The 20827-nt window shown below is 39.5% G+C and overlaps 1 protein-coding gene across 7 annotated transcripts in view; it reads right to left on the minus strand.

Moving 5' to 3' along the window:
* The window catches only part of GABRB1 (gamma-aminobutyric acid type A receptor subunit beta1), a 107575-nt gene extending 89494 nt beyond the window's left edge, over positions 1–18081 (minus strand). For 6 of the 7 annotated variants that reach the window (XR_008436925.1, XR_008436927.1, XR_008436923.1 and 3 more), the window contains exons 1-3: positions 18002–18067; positions 17820–17911; positions 17674–17741 (exon numbers count right to left, since the gene is read on the minus strand). Coding sequence is in view for 1 of the 7 variants with exons in the window: in XM_053976530.1 (XP_053832505.1) it covers positions 17674–17741; positions 17820–17911; positions 18002–18081 (240 nt within the window). In the remaining 6 variants the exon portion in view is untranslated. Of the gene's footprint in view, positions 1–17673; positions 17742–17819; positions 17912–18001 lie in introns of all 7 variants that reach the window. The other variant, XM_053976530.1, reaches the window with a different exon arrangement.
* Between the last annotated feature and the right edge of the window lie 2746 nt (positions 18082–20827).

Genomic DNA, 20827 nt, shown 5'->3' on the forward strand with positions numbered 1-20827 from the left:
GCACTCTGGAATGATTACTGATAGACAATATCCTGCACAGCAAAGGGGTACCACCAGTCATAGTATTTTATTTATTTATTGGATTTTCCTTTATGAGCTATTTGTGTTTATTTGTATGATACTTCGCCTTGCTGGCAATCACTAAAGGAACGCCCCTGAAAACATGAAGTTTTATATATTCCTTCTGATTCTTCTTCACAACTAACCTTCTAATACCACTGTAATGGAGAGGCAGAGTTTTATGCAAGCTGAGCAAAAAGAGTGGATGAACCTACAGTTTGACCAAGAACAACGTAATGGGGAATGAAACAAAAAAATTTACAGCAATGTGGAGATAGGGAAGCCCAGTTTTTCTGAAATGCCAATATTTACAAAAATGATAAGCAATTCTGAATCTCCTTCATGCCCTTCCCTCCAGTCTTCATCATTATACTATCTTCTATATTTTCAGATATTCTGAACCAAATAGTAGTCTACACTGGGAGAACTTCCCAAAAAAACTAAAAGTAAATGCAAACACGGTGACCAAGTGCTGTACCAACAGATTTGCCCTGATCTGTCCATGTTGGCCAGCAACCACGTGGTTTAATTTTTACTTGATTTTTCTTCTAGTTGTTTTCATTCCAAAACAGATGAATTATGGAAAGGAAAGTAAAAAGCCAGTTGTCTCTCTGCAGCCCAGCATGGAAACAAATTGTATCCCTGGTTTGACAAACAAGTCAGACTCAGTGAAAACAAAAATGCTTTTTATCTTACTGTTCTATAATCAGTTTATAGATTACAGAAAAGACAAAATAGTCAAAGACTTGGAGACTCCATAAAACCACTTTTTTTTTTTTTTTGCTAATGTGTGCAAGTACAATAGATATTGTTAGTTTAAGTCTCAGGCTTATGATCAACAGGTTGGAAGAAAATTTTAAAGGAAAATGCATATTTGTAGGTATCTTCTTTCATAAAATAATCCTCTTAACCACTTTTTTCCCCAGCTGAGTGAGCAAAAATTAATTCTCGAATGATTAGCATTCAAAGAAAATTCAAATTAATTCTCAATTTATGAGCATTCAAAGAAAACTCCTCCATGATCTGAAAATGCTGGAAGCAAATCATAGTCACCTATAAATATATCATAGAGAGAAATAAATCCTTCTTTGTGACTCTATTTCTTATGCTGTGAAATTAATTTAGGTATTTCTTCTTTTAAAATTAAATCAGAAGTACCATAAAATATCATCCAGTCCTTTAGTAATAAATCTGATGGATGTTTCTATAACTGGTCATGTTGAAAAGCTCAGAGCTCAGACCTTCAGCAAAAGAAAATAATATTGCTACTTAAAATGCAACTGCAACTCTACAGCTGACTTAGGAACTGAATTAGGCTATCTAGAATCATGGCCTAAGGCTCTAAAACTAGCCTTTTTAGTCCTGGTTCAGGGAAGAACACCACTGCCTTTTACATGATCCCTAACAACTTCATAAATGATGTCCTTGTTCATTGTCCTGTGCAGTTTTTTGTTACCAGATAGCATTTCTTTGCCTGATTCATACTTTTGACTAAGAAAATGTTTAATAACTGTGGCCAGGCATTCATACCTCTTTTGGAAGTTACTTTTTTTTCAAGTATCTTATTTTTAAAGGTTTATTTTTGCTTGGAGAGTGCAATATACACACAGTTCTTCTGCTGCTGGTCAACTATTGTATTCCAACAGATGCAGATACTTGTAGTGGAAAGCAAGGGACAGATTAATGGGTTCTGAAGTATTTTTTGCAAAAGATTTTTGAACACTGACAATTTGTTAGCAGCAAATGTCAAGTGAAGTAGACTCCAGAGGATCCTACAAGAAAACCAGTAATACCCATTTGAAAACATGGGAAACATAAAGAAACAATGGTTGCCACAGGTACAGGAAGAATGGTTTATAAAATCTGCAGGATAAAATTTGGATTTCTGCATTGCACTGTGTTTTAATTTACTATTTATTTCATCAAGGGAATCCACTGATATTTTTCATGGACACCCTAAAGGGAGACAGAAACTGAGTCATAGTATTTTGATTCTATATAAACTGAATCACAGTATTTTGATTATATTTTTTAAAAAAATTATCTTTGTGTAGAAGTAGCAAGAAAGCTAAAAGTAAATTTCACAACACTGTTGAATATCATGCTGAGTTGTTGGTAGTGTCTGGTTTACAAAATATTTTCTGGAGCAAGAAGGCTATAGAGTAGAGTTGGAAATTTGTTTCAGTTCCAAAGATGATAATATCTGTACACAATCATGGTAGAGCACTACAGGACTGGTTCTCATCTTTGAGAAGATTTCTGTGAATTTTGCTTTTGCTTTGTTTGTTTAGCAATGAAGAGTAAAGTGATGCTTTAGATTATTCCATTTCATTTTCCAGTGTTAATCCCAAGTCCCTGGCATAACCTATGCCTTTTGTGGACCTTTTTGTTAATGATAATCACTAAAAAAATACAGGAATTTAGGAAGTATTTTTCAAGACAGTGTTTCCCCCACCATACTTCTGCCAAAATCCTCCTACCCAAGTCCCTAGTTATGCAGCTACCTGAGCAAACACATCTAACACTAGTTATTGAAACACCAGTTCTGGCTTTTTATCATTTGAGATACAGCAAAAGATGAGGACAAGAGATAGAAGCTATGGGACAACAGAATGCAGAGAGCTCTTTTTTGAAAGGAAATTTTCTTGGCCATCTTTTCCCATCCAGCTAAATACAGACAATAAAACATGGTATAAAATTAAATTAAATTTTAAAAATTAAACTACATTTTGTATTTCTCTTTATATTATGCTCACAAGTATGTAGATAGTAGAGATTTAATCTGTTAACAGACAGACAAAAAAGCAATTGTTTTGTATTTAATTTTTAATGTTTAATCTCTTCTGAGAGATTTTTTTGCTCAGACAGCATCTTTTACTTTAATGAAAAATGTAGTTATTTTTAAATTTTGATTGTACTATGACAGATTATATACAATACACCATCTAGTATTTATATTTCAGTCTGACATGCTCTAGGTACATTATCATATTATTTACATACTTTTTCCTGCTGATCCCTTCTGAAATACATTTCATTGATCCTCTGGTACACTTTTATCACTTGACTCTGAAATCAAATTTTCAGTAAGACTGTCTGGGTGTCACAACTACAAAAAACCAAGAAATTGCCCATGTCTGCTATCAAGGTATTATATTATTCCCTGCTAAGCTGAAAAATATATTCTAGCTTGATGCTTAGAATCCACTTCAGGGAAACATACTGCCCACCCTCACCAAACTCAGAAACATGCTGGAGAGAAGATGACTGGTTTGTTTTGGTTTCTTTTTAAGCGCTGTTCTTGCCTGGGTCTATGGCATGCCTCACTGTCTGCACTGAAGGCTCATACACTATTTGCTTTTCTTGCTTCCAGTACTATTTCAAATTGTCAGTGTTCTCTCTGGAACCAGACAAAAACCATCAAATGCCATCTCAATGACTCTCAAAGTGCAGGCTAATTTCAGCAGGTCCATAAGTAAACTCCAGCTGGGTATCTTCCTAAAAGATACCAGAAATCCCCCTTCACATCTGCCATGCAGGTGTTCTGTTGCTCACCTCTTTGACAATGAATCAGACACACTGTGAGCTTTCAGCTTTGTTGACCCTTTTTGCATATCTCATGTCAGAAGATATTGACTATGAAAAGAAAAAAGATCTGGTGACAGCCTACTGTTGCATATTCAATGGAAAACCCAATGCTGAGAAAATGAGCTGGATTGATGACACTAAAAAATGTGTTTACTTATCTTATTGTAAAATATTTTCACTCAGCCTTGCACATTCTTGGCACTGATGTGGAAAGCAGTATAGAAGTTGCCTATCTACTAGAATTCATGCTGTGGAAAATACACTATCTCCAGGAATTTGATTGTTTCAGGTCTGTAATAATGCCCAGGCTGAGTGGTCAAAGCCTTTTATCTACATCCTTATCTCAAAGGTGTTGGTTCCAAACTTACTTCAGTCAGAGTACCTAAGAATTCGTTGAGAAATAATTTATGCCTGCAAAGTATCTTGAACCTGTTTACTCCTAGTTCTTTTCACAAACAAATTTAATATATATCATTTTCCAGGATGACAACCAGAAAGTTGAGTGAATGCAGGAAGTCATGTATTAAAATAAACAGGTTGCAGGTACATTTAGGAAAGATTGCTTAGATGCAAGAACAGGCATGAAAACAAAATTAATAAAATATTATTTATAGTATTAAAAAATCAGTAGGCTGTGCTGTAAGGAACAAAATTACAGGGAAATGAGGAGCTTTGGGAATGATATACTGAATTGCAATTACTTTCCATCCAACATCTGAAAGATGCTTTGTTCTGGAATACATGCATATGCAGAAGTTGGCTTTTGAAAATATACTTTGTCTGCTTGTCCTCCTTTCATCTGAATATGACTCATTCAATACAGACTAGTTACTGCCAACTTATAATAGTGTTGGTGAGCAAGGGTCCTGATCCAATGTCAATGTGTAGTGAAAAGTACGACTCCAAAATGGACTACTCCCATGATGTGTAATGGCTTTACACATCAGTAGTTACATTTTCTCAGCAACACCTGAAAATACACCTAGGAAGCAGGAACATAGCCAAGCATGCACTTCCAGACTGCCTAAGGCAGATCCTTACACAGGCTGGTACTTGCAATGGCTTATGATGTGCTGTTTTATTAACTTGAAAGTAAGTAAAATGACCATTGATTTTAAAGATACCATATCAGAGAAAAAACTTGAGGGGAAAAAAAGCACTAATGAATGTAAAACAAAGGAGAAAAAATGACTGCTTTCATTTCGTGAAAGGAGCAGATGCTTATATGTGATACCAAAGTCATAAAATGAATAGATGAGAAATAATGTCTTGGAGTCAAGGAGAACACCCTGACTGAGATAGGGAAGGACTGCTCAACAATGTTCTGATTTTAGCTCCTGGAGTCTTTCAGACTGGCTTGGAGTAAGAACAGTAAATACACAATGAAGGGTAGGATTCTCCTCACTTAGTGGATGGACTAGGTTAGATAACTTCTCTCATTTCACACTTTACTCTTAACAAATGTATCAGGTTTTGACGTGGATCTAAATGTCTTGTCATTCTTAGGTCATGTCATTCATTCAGTATCTTTAAGCAGCTATAACACCAGTTCACTCAGTTATAGGGACCTCTTGTCAAGTGCATGAAAATTTCCAGCTGGCACACACCAGCCATATTATCTTGCGTTGCCTTTGACTGGTCTTTCTCATAAAGACATGGCCAAAAGAATGAATCCAAGAAGCAATTTTATGCACCAAACCACAGTATCCATACAGTTTTCAGATGCCTTTACATTAGTTGTACAACTGGTCTGGTAATGTGATAATGCTTGAATCCTGAGATTAAGAATTGCTAAGTGAAAAAAGTGCTCCTTGCTTTGAATTTAAGGAGTAACATAAAGCAGGGAAAAACAATCTTTGTCAAGGTCTCATACTGCCTAACTTTAGCCTCCTAACCTTGAAGAAATATCAGCATAGACTTTGTATGATAGGATTAATAAAGAAAGAGATAAGGATATGTCAAACAAATTATTTAGAGGAGGGAGGAAAACTTTCCTCTTTGTCAGTCAAGGAACCTGCATTACCTCTCTGGTGAGTAGACTGATAACAACTGAAGATATTTGGCACTATTGCACTCAATTCTCATTCCAGCACATCAGCAGCAGCATTTCAGAATTCAAGTACTCAACCTCCTCCTTATCTACTCAGGAACTAAAACTAGGTACCCACATTCTTTTACTCCAGGGATGGCTGACTTTAAAAGTGCTACTCCCAGCATAAGATACAACTTACCAAGAGGCCAAAAGGCTGAAAGTGCAGTGCAGAGTTGTCTAAGAGCACATTGGGCCTGGCACTGACAGAGCACCCAGTGAATTAAGTGTCCACTCTAGAAATAAGAATAGTAAACCTGGGAAGAGTATTTTCAGTTACCACACACTTTGCATGAAGGCTATTGTTTGTTAGGGTGCACTAAAACTCTTTCACAATTACCTAAAGAAAAATGGCCTTTCCGCAGAGGGGAATTTCTGCTTGTGCTAACTGCCCTGGTAAGTGTGTGAGACAAAAAGCAGAATTTATGCCAGTCTTTATTGTTTCTTCCTTCCCACATGCCAGCCTTGCAGTATCTTACAAAAGACAATATGAGGACTGAGGGATAAATGTGAAAATCTGCCACCTCTCTAATGATTACCAAAACCTTCTGCTTTTACACATTGTTATCATGTTCCAAAACCTGGGAAAATAATGTTCTGAAATTAAGTAAGGTTACAGAGCCTTCCTAACAGAATAATCATGCAAGTTGCTTACCTGTTCTTGTTAATCACAAGAAATAGGCATTTAGTGGCATCAAACACTAAACAGAAAGAAAGAGAAAGCTTCATGCTTTGATGTCTGATTCTTCTGACAAATGACTATCATTATTGTCTTCTCCTGTGAAACCACGTGCAATCAATATATCATTAAATATTAGAGTGAATATGTAAGCTAAATAAATAATGAATACATGAAGATTTCCCAAGCCAGCGGAGAATCGTATGTGCTCTGAAAGCTAATGCTGACAAAATGCGCACAATGCTGTGTGGTATTCAGAAACTTCTCTTTATTCTTATATTCACTATGTTCATCTGGAAACCTACTGTACTGGGCAAAGTACTGTGATGAGTGAAGTTAAATTCACAGTTGCCTCTTGATATATCACAATTTGTCATTCAGCAATACCACTGAGGAAAACGTAATTACTATGCAACATCTTGTGCTTTCTTGGGATTTCTCACTGGGTAAGTAAGAAATAAATTCCTGTCAGGACTGCAGGAGTATTGTTGTAGAGATGTAGGAACAGACCAGCTGGGTCATAAGCCACGATGCTGTGCTGAAATAACTGGTCGCAGGGGATATATTCTTTTTTAGCTGCAGGCTGTATGCCTTTTCTTTCCACCTGAGTGTGCAGAAACTTGCTCACTGTCCAAATGAATGCTCATACAATGCATTTAATTCACATACTATCCTGCAAGGTAGAAATCTTAACAGAGAAGCAACTGAGGGCCAGAGAAATTAAAACAAACCAACCAATCGAAAAAATCCATATAAGGACAGAAATTTACACTTTGGTTCCACTTGGTATCTCTCCCCTGAGACTCCTTCCTTCCATAAAGCAAACGACATATAACCCCTGTAGGCACTGATCTCCTGCTGAACACAAAAGTGAAATCTAAGACACTGGCCTCCAAAAGACTTTCTGAGCATGACCCAAGCCACCTGAATCACTGCCTTCTTCTTTGGAATAAGGACCTCCACTCACAGCTTTGTTCTGCTGCTACAATGACTGTTGTGATTTCCAGGAGGAAGAGGCATTAACACCCATACACTTTCCCAGTTTCAGTACAAAATTCAAAGCTCCTATTATGGATCTATTTTGATTTCTTTATTTTAAAGTCAAATATACAAATAAAATCAAAGGTACATACAAAGAACAGAAGACATTCTCACTTTAAAACTTTTAAAACTTGCATGCCATTCTGATAATGTGGTTGTGGATGTGAATAATAAACAAGAATATGCATAGGTAGTTGTTCATGTTCATTTTGTTTTCACTGGATCTGCCTCAGCATAGACTAAGGAGACTGAGGTCTCAGATTACTCTCGGAAAAACTTGACAGATTCTTATAGCAATGTTTAAATTGCACCATCACAGAATGGTTATGGCTGGAAGGGACATATGGCACCTAGCTCCAACCTCCCTGCCACGGACAGGGACAGCCTTCACTAGACCAGGATGCTTAGAGCCCTATCCAACCTGGCCTTGGACACTTGAGGGAAGGGGTATCCACAACTTCTGGGCCACCTGTTCCAGTGCCTCACCACCCTCACAATAAAGAAACTCTTCCTAATATCTAATCTAAACCTATTCTCTTCATTAACCAGTGTCCTGTCACTACATGCCCTTGTAAAAATGCCCCTCCATCTTTCTTGTAGGCTGCTTTAGGGACTGGAAGGCTGCAATTATGTTACCCCTGGTGTCTTCTCTTCTCCAGGCTGAGCAATCCCAATTCTTCATATGAGAGCTGCTCCATCCCTCTAACCATCTTGGTGGCCTACTCTGGACTTGCTTCCACAAGTCCATGTCCTTCCTGTGCTGGGACCCCAGAGCTGGACACAGCACACCAGGTGGGGTCTCACCAGAGTGGAGCAAAGGGGCAGAATCCCCTCCCTCCCCTGCTGCCCACGCTTCTTTGGATGCAGCCCAGGACACGTTTGGCTTTCTGGGCTGAGTACACATGGCTGGGTCATGTCCAGCCTCTCATTCCACCAGCACCCCAAATCCTTCTCAACAGGGCTGCTCTTGATCTGTTCATCCTCCAGTCTGTGTTGATACTGGGGATTGCTCCAACTCTTAATTTAAACACTAGGCTAGGATGCATGAATACAGCAGCCAGAAAATAGTAAAAATGCTTCAAGGAAAACCAAGCTGTCTGCAAGCCAAGACTCCACAATGACAGAGAATATATTTCCATGAGGGTAACAGACTTCTTGTTTTTTCTCACTTGCTCATTTTCATTTTTTTTACATTTTGCTTCTCAGAGGCATTATCATAACAATTAAGCATTTTAAAAAGTTTTTTTCTTGACGTCTGTGTGTGTTCAGAACAGTTTATTTTGTCTTGAGTTTACATATGTTACTGGCAGAATTTTTCCAAGAAAATGCAGGTATTGCAGGAAAGTATAATTGCCTTGAATACGGATGGTTTGACTCATTACTGATGGAACTTCACTGATTTTCAGAGGAACCTAACCAAAGAACAAGGTGAGCTGGGCACGTCAATGCTCCAAGTACTCCAGAGAAGCCCTTTGGAGCTGATATTCGGAAGTGGAAGAACAGCTAATAAATGGAAACAATCTTTTCTCCTACCAAGATGTCAAATATATTTTTCCTTCTATAGCATTTCTATAAAAGATGACTCACGAGCACATGGATATATATATAAATCTTAGCTAATAAAGTATTTCAACCAAACTGTATTGGTTCAAAATTACATTTGGCTTGCTGTTGCATAAAGTTTGTCCAGCTTTTTGCTCCCAAGTTCTTGAATATTGCAACATGTTGTACTGACCATTTCTGTTAACTGGAAGTTACATGAAATACCAACTTTCCATTTTGTTGGAATAAAAATTGAAAAATTATGCATACTAATGACTTTAATAGATTCATAATGTTTTAAGTACAGAGCTCCATATTTTTAAATTCCTTTCCATAATACTGTGCTGAATTCTTCATTATTGTAATCACTTGGATGAGAAAAAAACAGCACAACAATTGCTTTATTTCAAGCTCCTTCTAGCCCCACAAACATCCTTGGAAAAAAACAACTATGCAATTAATAAAAAATGTTGCCCGCATTGTAAAAGTTTCTATATAGAAAAATTATAAAACTATAAAAAATAATCTTCCACAGTATTACTGTTCCAAATCTGTTGAAAAGAAATAGCCATCTGTCATGGCAGCAGCTTGACCTGATGGGCCCTGCAGAGCAGCAGTGAGATCAGCAGGGCCCCTCCTGAGCCAGCAGTCCTTTCCTGCCGAGTCAGGCCCTGATGCTATTCCTTGGCACAACAGGTTGTCCTCAGCAGTGCTTCTTCCACTTACTTGTTCTCTATGATCTGGAGCACCACTGTCGCCTGGATTTCCAAATAGAAACTGTGCAAAAGTAATTGAAAACATGAGGTTCCACAATAAACCCAGGTAATATGCTTGCCTGAGTAATATGTCAGAATCATTTGCAGATTAATATTTAATTTCTGAATTTACAGGTGGCTGTCAATCCCATGTTTCATTCCCTTCATAGGAAACCAGTGAAAAAGCTGCACTGCCTGTGAAATGTGCTAATGTGAATGAAGCCTCTGAACCTCATCCATTTCTCTCCTTGACCAGTGTATTATTTTGATCAGTTAACTGTTTACAGAAAAAACAATGATTAAAGAAAGGATTAATCATAACGGAAGAACACAGGAGGGGAGGGTATCATTCCACACTTGGTTATTCTCCCATGCTGTTAAAGACCAACACCACAGAAAATTACAAAGAAACAAAGGTTTAAAAATTATGTAAACTGGAGAGCTGAACTGCTCCTGCAAGCTGCTGAGTAAACTGTTGAGCTGGTGGAGCTAATATGGACTTCCATTTTAGTAGTGCAAGAAATTTTATCAGTGAGCATATTAATTGAAAACATGGGACTATCAGCACCTAGTCCACTTGAATGGGACAGGAGTCCTCTGTGCACTGCAATTATTAGTGCTGACAGAAGCTCCTGAGATACACAAACATGAGCACATCTACATGCCATTGACTTCTACTCATGTTTCTTCAGTTACACTTATAAGGCTCTTCAGGCTAAAATTATGCTACGAAATTAACTTCATTCCTCTTTTAATATGATTAAGATCCTGCATAATATTTAGACACCGTTTATCTGTTCCAACAGTTTTCACTTTGCTAACTCTTCAGTTCTTTCTATAGGCAATCAGAAAAGGCATGACTGAAATTCTTCCATCTCAGTCAAATGGATTGATGAGTTTTAATGGAGAACATTTATTCCAACCAAGTTTGGCAGTCTGAAATCATGAAACTATGCTTTGAAACTATGTGAGCATTTAAAACCATACAAGTCAATCTTATTAGAAGGTGGATGTCTGAGTGATAATGCAGCCTTCTAGAAGCTGCCTTTGAATCTTTGAAATTACCTTTCCTTAGTTCATGACATAAACCATTAAGGATTTGCCCCAGCAGAGGATGAAACCAATCTCAGTGTGACACTGCTTTGGCCAAAAGCAACCACTTAATCTTGAAAGGTTATTGTAAAAGTTGATAGGCAAGAAATCGAATCTACATTTTCTATCCCACGTAAAGCTTAACCACAGTTATTGCCTAAAGAAAGAATCAACTGCATTATCTGGTGTTATTCTGCTAGGTTATTCAGTGACTCCTACGATCAATTTTGTTGTGAGCATATTTGCAGTAGTTTAGCCTTTAATTTCATTTTAATATATTTTTTGGAGCACTGCCAGAGTTACAGGCATTTTTTATGTGAGAGAATTCTACAAGCATGAAAGTGCATACCTTGAGATTCTGTGTTCTCTTTCTAGAAGACAATAAGGAGTCTCAAAGAGCATTAAAGTATAAAATCTTTCCAGCAGCCATCTTGGCTACTTTTCAACACCTGACAGAAGACCTTATAGTTATTTTTTCGGCCTTTACTGATGCTTTAAAGTCCAGCACACTCAAGATGGATGGGAGATAAAAAATTGCGGAGAATTCTCCCAAGCAGCTGCTGTTTGGAATACAGTGACCAACAAAACACATCAGTTGGGGATACCTCTGAATGAAGGCAATCTCTGGGTTTGATTTAACAGTTTCAGCTGTTGTCACAGAATACCTGACATCCTGTGAACAGGAACAGGTCTTTCTGGTAATAGCTTTTGAGGTTGTTACTGTTCCTCCACCGAGGTTCCTCCCTCTTTTCCCACCTCAGGGTGAACTCGTGGTGCGAGCATTCCTTCTCTTGGTTGCGCAGCTTCAGCTCCAGGTCTGTACTGAGCTGCAGGTGGTAGATAACTTATTATTACAGCCTAGAGGAGGTATGGAACTTTTCAGGCAGTAGAGTACAAAGTAAAGCTGATTAAAGAAAAAAAAGGACTAAGTTTTGCAGGCATTTGAAATGCATGCCTTGAATTTCCTTATGAAGAAAAATTCTTAGTTTGGAAGATTCTGATACTTTCTTTCAGAAGTCAGATGTAAAATCCAAAATCAGAAGTAAAAAGGAAATGCAATTGTGGAAAATGTGAAAGCTTTTAAATAAGCACTTGCCCTGTCCTGCACACAAGAAAAGAAATATAAAATTTAATTTTATGGATTTATTTTTCTTTTTTTTGGAAAGTAGTTAATTTAGGAGAATGGGTCTTTTTGTGTTAATCATTTGTATTCCATTATTATACAACTACTTGGCATTGAGAATGGGTCAAAAGGTTTGTACAACAGAACTGTAAGATTTGTGCAAATCAACAGATCACCAGCTGGATGCTTCCAGTGGTCACAGCACAATGATATTGTCTGATGCATGTACACTAAACAGGCAGTGCTGGGGGAATCCTTTCATTTTCCCTTCCACACAACTAAAAAGCCTATCTCTTTAGAGGCATACCCCCTATTTAATGAAATCCTACACACCTCAAACTGGGTGCTAAAGCTTCCACTACTAAAGGGGAGGGTGTCACCCCTTTAATTTCATAGCCATCATTATGATATGATTGATTAACTCTCAATTGTGGGAGTCAGGAGAGTTGCATTTGTGGGGAACTGTGAGTTTAACATTAGACAAAATAAATACATATTTTCTAAAGGGCATTCACAGCTAGTTTGTCTAAGCCTTGAAATCAAAAAAGTATTGTGCCTGTCAGCCTAAGAAGAAAATGTGGACTACAGCTTATGTCAACCCTGAAGCTGGTCTCAATTTTATTCAACGTTTGAAAAATTAAGATATATCAGATTTCTGGATCATATGAAACAACATTCACATTATTGCTTTATAAGTTTTGCCTGTTTATCAATTTTGTTGAAGAAATGCTTATTCTTGTCAAATCAAAAACAATCCAACATCCACTAACAGTGACCCAGTCATTTAACCTCAAACTGCCCATTTCTACATTCATTCCACATTCCACTCTCTAATATAATTACTCCTGTTTGGAATAGACAGTGATGAAATGATCCGGCCTTTATGTATTGTATGTACTTGATTAGTTTTTTCATATTTGTTGGAAAAAAAATCAGTTACTGAACATTCTTATTAATATTAAAGTGCCTCTGCATGTCCTTCCTGTTCTTTAGGACAGTTGCTATATAACAAAAAAGTATTTCTCCTTTCTTCTTCTGCACTACAGCTAAGTAAATTTTCATAAATAATTATTAAGCTTTATGACTTTTCAGAAAAAGAATTAGTTTAATCTAATTAGTTTATTATGAACATCTTCAGGTAAATATATTTAGACCAAGGACCATTTATTACCATTTGTGTTTCCACACTGGCTGAGGCTAAAGGAGTTTTTGACATTTTAGTTTTATATAAACCAGGCTTACGATTACAAAAAATGAGGCTTGCCTGCTGTAATGCACAGAGGCATGAGATGGGGTTCATAATGCCAGTTTGGTTCCCTAGGATTTATTTCCTCTGTTGAGATTCACAACAGCCACCATGCTAAATGCTCAGATACTTAATTAAGACAGGAAGGGGAAATAAGATGTGTGAAATTCTGGCTACTCCAGTAAACACAGCTTAAATCTTTCTCAATCTGCAAAACGTATCTTAAGATAACTTGCATCCAGACACAGAAGTCCTTCTACCATTTCTGGAGCTGGGGTCTAATGCATGAGCAGTGGCCTGCCAGGATTAATGGTCAAACTTTCAGTGCCTTGGTTCTAAGCATTACCCAGCTCAAGTGTTTAAGCCCTCAGATTCTCTTTGCTAAACATCTACTACTGTAGGATGCCACAGCCACCTGGGCAAACAGCCCAAAAGTAAGGGGAAGGCCTTTGATCTTCTAGGCCCTGGATGCTTCTGCAGCAAACTGGAAAACTTCTGTTTGTCTGTGTCTATATATATATATTAATATATATATATATTTATATACATACATAATAAATACATATATGTTTATGCAGTTGGCATATTTAATTATCAACTTTACAAAAAGGATACAAAAAGTGAGTTGTTTAAGCTAACATAAATTATTTCTGGGGCAAAAAGATGTTACCCAACAGGTTGGGATGTTAAATAAACTAATCTCTGCAAGATTTGTGGCTTTTTTGGTCGATCAGATAAAGGTAAGAGCCTTGAATACAAGTTTAGAGAAGCTAAAGAACTTTAGATTCTTTCCATGACTTCATTTATCTCTTTTTGCTGGGACATGAAACATCATAGTCAGTGTAAAATCAGTATCAGGAACAGTGATCCCAATATAAAATAAAGGGCTTTTCTCCTTTTTTTTTTTTTTTTCCCTTTCCTCTTTGGTGTCTTTTTTAACTACTCTATAAAAGGTTCTTTATTTTTCATTTTCTTTAAACTTTAGGACATTTACATGACATCTTTTGCCCATTACTTTAGTAAGGAACACATTTTAGAGAAAATTACAACATGAACTGAATATGAATTTTTTCAAGTCCAGTTACTTCTCTCGACTGTTTCTTAGTAGATAAATACATTATTAGTTTGCTTGCCCTGAAGTATGACACTAATTACTGTTAATCATTCCACCCATGATTATTCTTGATGTACAAGCAGCACCTTCTGCCAACCACATAAAAGGCATCAGAGTAAACCAGACACCACAGCAGCTTAATAGATCTAGTCATAACATGGTTCTTAATGAACTCTATATTCATGTAAATGTCTATTATACTTATGGAGCTCTGTCATGAATGAAAATTAGCTGAACAGTCATTAACTGAGACAAGGAGAAAGGTCACCTATTGCCTTTGGAAGGTAATGCTTGCACTTACCATAGCAAGGCTGCGAAAATCAGATGGAAAACTAAACTAAAACCTATCACATGCTACATTAGGGAGAAAGCATGGTTAGAACCAGGCAATGGTCACTAGGATATTTACATTCTACTTATCCTGCTTGTTTGCTGTATGACAAGCTCTTCAGATTATTACCTGCAAAAATCAACATAAGACAATGTATCTGATGTCAAATGTGAGAGTCAAAAAAATGAGCATTTCAGTTAATCATTCTGTAAAAGCTGATATGGCAGCTCACCACAGTATTATTGAACTACCAAGCAGGTATAAAACAATGCGATTTAATGAGCTGAGAAGATAGGGACTGAGTAGTAAGGGAGAAAAACCAGAACAGTTGTGCAAGTCTTGGTTCATTAATTAAATAAAGTATTTCACATTAGTCTCGTAGATTAGAACAAGCCACTTCAACCAGCCAAGCTGCTTGAACACACAGTTACTACTACTGGTGCTCACAGAATTCAAAATAATTTTGTTGCCTATATCTCAACTTTTTACCCAAGGACTGGATGTACTTGGCCATACAAATCAGCCTGTTGACATGGCAGAAAGTCTACAGCCATGACCATGTCTCACCCAACACACCAAAGGAGAGTACATCCTTCATAGCCTCTCTCTCTCCCCCCCGCCCCCAAATATATAATCTTTACTCATATTTATGCATTGAGACTGAAGACAAAATTTAACTCTGTGGGCACCATGACTGGGATTATGTGTCTCTGTCACTCTGGATACAAGGTTTCATGTTCCTGAGAAAGCCAAGGGATAAGACAAGACAACTCCCTCCAATACTGCTAGGGTGAGACTGACTGAACTCTGGCGGATCCAACCAGACTTTTGTCAGGAGGACTTCACATGATGAGGGTATTGCTCTCTCGGCTCCTATTACGGTTTCCTTCAGCAACAAAACTGCCCTATTGCCAGAAGACATTAAAAATTTAGATCTGAAAAACATTTCTGGCTCTGAAGCCACAGAACAGTAGCTCTTACCAAATAAAAATTTTAAAAAAATCTATAACACACAGTTTAAAGGAAAAGAAGATGAATGACTTATGTGACTGCAGCATTAAGCATCTCAAGGCTGTGATTTCTCAGAAATAATGAAAAAAAAAAGTATTAGAACAAAGCCTATTTTCCTAGGTAGAAATCCTTTTTTTCTTATACCAAGATATCAATCGCCTTGTTTTTGCAATTCAGAACATTAGATATGGGTATGTACAGGTAGCACTTGTGATATCAAAACCCTTTTAAACTGATTCAGAATGGAGACCCCATATTTTGCCTTCAGGAATGGCAACAGCTACAGCTGGGACCAGTTGCTTCCTTCCACTGTGAGATGTGGTGTTTTATGAAATGAAAACATTTTCTTACTTTTTGACCAGTTTTAGTCAAGCTGCCCCTTACACACAGATATTACTCAAAGAATCCATTTAGCATATAACTTCTCCTTCCCAGAGGCTGTGCAAGTGTTAGAATGGAGAAGAAAGCTTTGACAGGTACAGGATGCAACTAAGAAATGCTGTGAGCTGGTGCAGCGCAATTAATGCCCTGTGAGATTGCCATTGGAAACTGTCACATCTACTCCCCTACAGATTAACAGTATTCCAGGTGTTGAGACTTTACAAGATAAGTTCTGGACTTTTCATAACAGGTGTTTTTGTGTTTTGCTTTGTTTGGCTTTTTCCAGGTGTGAAAGCAGCAATCCCACTACAGTGCTGTAGAAATAGCTTGGAGTTGGAGTAGTTCTTTGACTATTTTGGTAAGCTCTAAGTTCTGTTTTCTCTGCCTTATCCGTGTGGTCTGCACCACATTCCTCCCTGAAAGTACAATACAGCAAAAGGAAGACCAGGAGCTGAAACTTGCAAAATGTTGTCTTTGTGTGGCACTAGCAGTCTGCAATACTTGGTATGCTCTGTTTCCTCCTCACTCTACCACACACATTCATAAGCAAACAAAACAGTTCCACACAAATGGAACCTGTGATACCTATAAAAAACAACAGAAAAAAAACTAAATAAAAAAACAAAAAAAAAAATCTATGAAGAAATATTGTTTTAATGACAGCTATTAACTAATATACCATGGAAAAAATCCCCAGCATTGGGTAAATTACTTAAAATGGGCAAATATCAACCAGTGAAATAAACAGCTGATCAGGATGGAAATGTAAGGTTTCTAAGCTTCTTTTCACTAAGTAGGTGTTCCCTTATGTACAGAAAGCAACTGAGATTTTCAAGTGAGATCAAACATAAGAAAAGAGAGAGCAAAATGCCCATGATGCTGATTAATTCAACATGATTTTGTACAACGTTCAAACTTGCAACTGATTCATTGTTTTCTTCTGGAAAAAGGCTGTCAAATGAGGCAGGCACTAAAGTCATATTTTTGCTCTTTAAACCTGCTTGTCTATTAGCATTCCTTCCTGCAGGAGAATTGAAATCAAATGCAGTATGTTTCACACCTGTAGCTATGAGACTTCTGATTTTGATAGCTGGAAGCATCCTTATGTACTTATTCTGCAGTGTCATTATTTTTTTCCCTTCTACAAGAAAGAGGGTGTTTTCTAGAAGTCCTTATTTTCTCTTTGCACCTTCTACTCAAGTTTACTAGCATGAAAAGTGAACTGTCTAACTCTTTAAATAATTTAACAAGAAAACACGCACATCTGGCCATCTGCTGCTACAGTTCACGAAACTCCAGCATTTCTGACGGCAGCTGCTGACTACGCAAAGGGCAAACCAGGGCAAGAGGGACCCATAACCTCAAACCTGCAGCTGGTATTCTGACCAGAGCAGGGAGCTCCTCTGAAGTGCCACCCGCAGTCATGGCAACATCATCTCAAAAACGCAAATTACTTTTCCTAGGAACTGCGACGTGCTCAGTTATTTTGTGGCAATCGCTGTGGCTCGGTACGCGCATCCCCGCGCAGCCAGGCTCCCGGCCGGTTGCATCGCGGGTCCCGGGGCTGAGGCAGCCCCCGTACGGACGGGGCGGAGTGGGGTCCGGCCCGAGGGTCACTCACCATGTTGACTTCCGAGACCACGTCGATGCTGGCGATCTCTATCCGCATGCCCACATCCACGGGCGGACCTGCGGGGGGAGCGGGAGGCGGCGTTAGCGCGCCTGGGGAGGGCCGGGGCGCGGGTCGGGGGGCCGCGGGCGCCTCACCTCCGAAGTCAGGGCGGAGGCGGATGTCGTAGCCTTGGAGCAGCCTGTCCACAGTCTCCTTCACGTAGGACATGTTGCTGGGCCCGTCGGCGCTGCGGGAAGAAGCACAAGTGGGTTAGGGAGGCGGCCGGGCGGCCCCGCGCCCGCCGCCCTCCCTCCGTCCGCAGCCCGGCGGCGCTCACCTGCGCGCCGCGCACGCCACGGCCAGCGCCAGCGGCAGCAGCAGCGCCCGCGGGCCGGCCCGCCTCGCAGCCGCCCCCATCCCGGCCGCCGCCTCACGGGGGGACGAGCCGCGGACTGGAACTTGGTGCGGACTGGCGAGGAGAACCAATTCCCGGGAGCGGGACGCATGCGCGGAGCGGAGCGCCGCGGCCGCGGGGCGCCCCTCTGCCCGCCCCGGCTGCCCGGGCCCGGCCAGGCTCTCCCCCCCCGGGCTGCTGAGGGCGCGGCGCCGCCACAGGTACCGCGGCAGCGCTGAGGGCGGTACAGCGGGGCACAGCGGGACCGGGACCCCCGAGCTGCCGTGGGGAAGGGGCTGCCGCCGCCGGGCGCGCCGCCCCCGCTGGAGCGCCGGCTTCTCGTCAAGGGACAGTGAATAATTGTTGAGGGCGCTTCGGCGTGAAAATTCCCCTCGATGTTATGTTAGCCATAAAGTGAAAGGGACGTGGCCAATTCGAGAGAAATGGCACGTTTTGGTGCAGGTAGCGTTTTGCCGACCGGCGGAGGCTTGAGGACGCGCCCGCCCCGCGGAGCGCTCGGCGCTCCCGCGGCGGGCCGGTGGCGGGGCTGCCCCGCAGCGGTACCCGCGGTGCCCCGGCTAACTGAGCTGTAGTTCCAATGTTTTAACCAATGCAATTGATCTTGCGTTTAGAACTTCTTCTTTTTTAAGGCTCTCGGAATGGATGCTCTAATGTAACCTGACCTCTCTTGTGCATCATTGCACAGTGACTGATCGGAGCCCTGTGAACAGTTTATGGCTTTGCCGGTGCCGCTCGCTTTCACTGCACCGTAGCGCAGCAGAAATAACATTTATTCCTTTCAGGTTCAACCCATCTCCTCTGTGCGCTTCACAGTCCTGCGTGCGGTGCCCTTGGAATACGTATTGGATTCTTTTGAGTCGGCTACAGCGTCATGCAGACTTGTTTCTGGGAAATGGCAGACTTGGTGATTTTTTTTTGTAGCTGAAATATGTCAAGATATTTAAAAAATGCTGGAATATTGATATAGTTTGTGACACATATTCACAAATGTGATAGTTTTGAGTAGCTTTTGGAACAAATTTTTGAACAATGCATTTTTCTATGAAAATCTGTCCCTTTTGGAGAAGGAGCCCAACATGTTTCCTGAGCGATTACTATGGGAGTCCTTCATCTCACATCTGCTTTCTCCAACCATAAGTGTACAAATTTATGAAAACAATTATTTTATCAGTTCTTTGTAATAGAATATAATAAATATTTTCAATTTTCATTGAGGCATTTTATATTTTATTCTTTTCCTCCTGGTTCAGTAATTAGCTGCTGAAAAATGTGATCTCTGAGCTCAACTTGAGTGTACTTTAGGATTGCTGTTTGGAAAGAGTTTTGTTCAATTGTAATTGGTGTAGCTTGGGTAGAGCGCTTTTTCACAACAACAACAACAGCAACAACAAAAAGAATCCTACCTATTGCTGTCTACCAAATAGTATCTTTTTAATTAGAGATGTGTCCCACACAGCTGTCATAAAGTTACCTGGTTCTTCTGAAGCACTGAATTAGGATTTACCATAGAGCCATATGTTTTACTTCTTGATGGTATGCAGCATTACATTTAGCTTTGTCATAAGCCATGTGAAAGTCAGATATGCCTGTATTTAAGGGAGAGCACTGCTCTCCGTGACTTGCCAAAATCTGTCATAAGGCATAAGCACAGAGGTTTATTCTATTAGAATTCTTAATCTGCTGCAGATTTCAGGGCAGCTTTAGTTCAGATGAGCTGTAGTCTGGCCCCTGGACTGAATGCCCATTAGTGTTTGAACTGTTTTAGGTGAATTACTGATCTTTCCATCTGTTTTAGAAGGCATGAGCAAAGCCTGTCCTGTGGGTCTCCTGCAATCAGGGATGTTTCAGCCCAGCAAATACACTTCCAGGAGGGATGAGGATGTTCTTATTGGCAAGCTGGTTCCTCTGAGAGCTCTCCCAACCAAGTTGTCCTGGCTTCTGGAGACCAGCCTCGAGCTTAGTCCAGTGAGCATCCCAAAAATAAGACCCAAACTGTTGAAATTCAACTCCATTTTGTATAGCTTGATTACTGGGGACATCCGGGCTCTAAACTTGGGATTTGAAACAACTGCAAATATCCTGCAGTGTAGAGACAATACTGAAAAGATCCCTCAATAGTGGGGGCTTGGGAACAAAGAGATTTATATGGTATTTTTAATAACTATACAAAGGAGGAACTGCATGGCATTACACTGCCAGAGAAGAGGGTGTGAGAAGGATTTCTCTTGCTCTGTGTGGGGGGATGATGGAAACATGTCTTAATCCTGTTTTCCTTTGTTTTCAGGACTGAAAAAGGTAAATTATTATCAGCAGGACTTCCACTCTCACACATGTTGCTAGCTGAAGTAGTCAATGAATTAAAAATTTGGAAGTTCTGCTCTCTTTGCAGATCATAATTTTCTAGGAGCATATAGTATGCTTTTCCAGGCCACCAATGTGGAAGAATTTTGATGTAATTTTGATAAAACACATTTAATATTTGTTAGACATATGTAAGCACTAATAAACGAAGCCAGTTGAAATCCATATTAACCATGACTTTTTTTTTCATGTTCTAAGGCATGTCAAATGCTTACTAGAAGCAAGACAAATAATATAATCATAAAGCATGATGCAGAAACTATCCCGGGCCAAATGCATGTTCATTTTTTACTTCATTATGTTTAAACTTGTTTTTTCTTACAGAAATTAATGTTTCCACTTTACTAAATACCTTTTTTGCACTGCTCATTTTAATTTGGCACCAGA

The sequence above is a fragment of the Vidua macroura genome, chromosome 4 (genome assembly GCF_024509145.1).
Source record: "Vidua macroura isolate BioBank_ID:100142 chromosome 4, ASM2450914v1, whole genome shotgun sequence".
Lineage (NCBI taxonomy): Eukaryota > Metazoa > Chordata > Aves > Passeriformes > Viduidae > Vidua > Vidua macroura.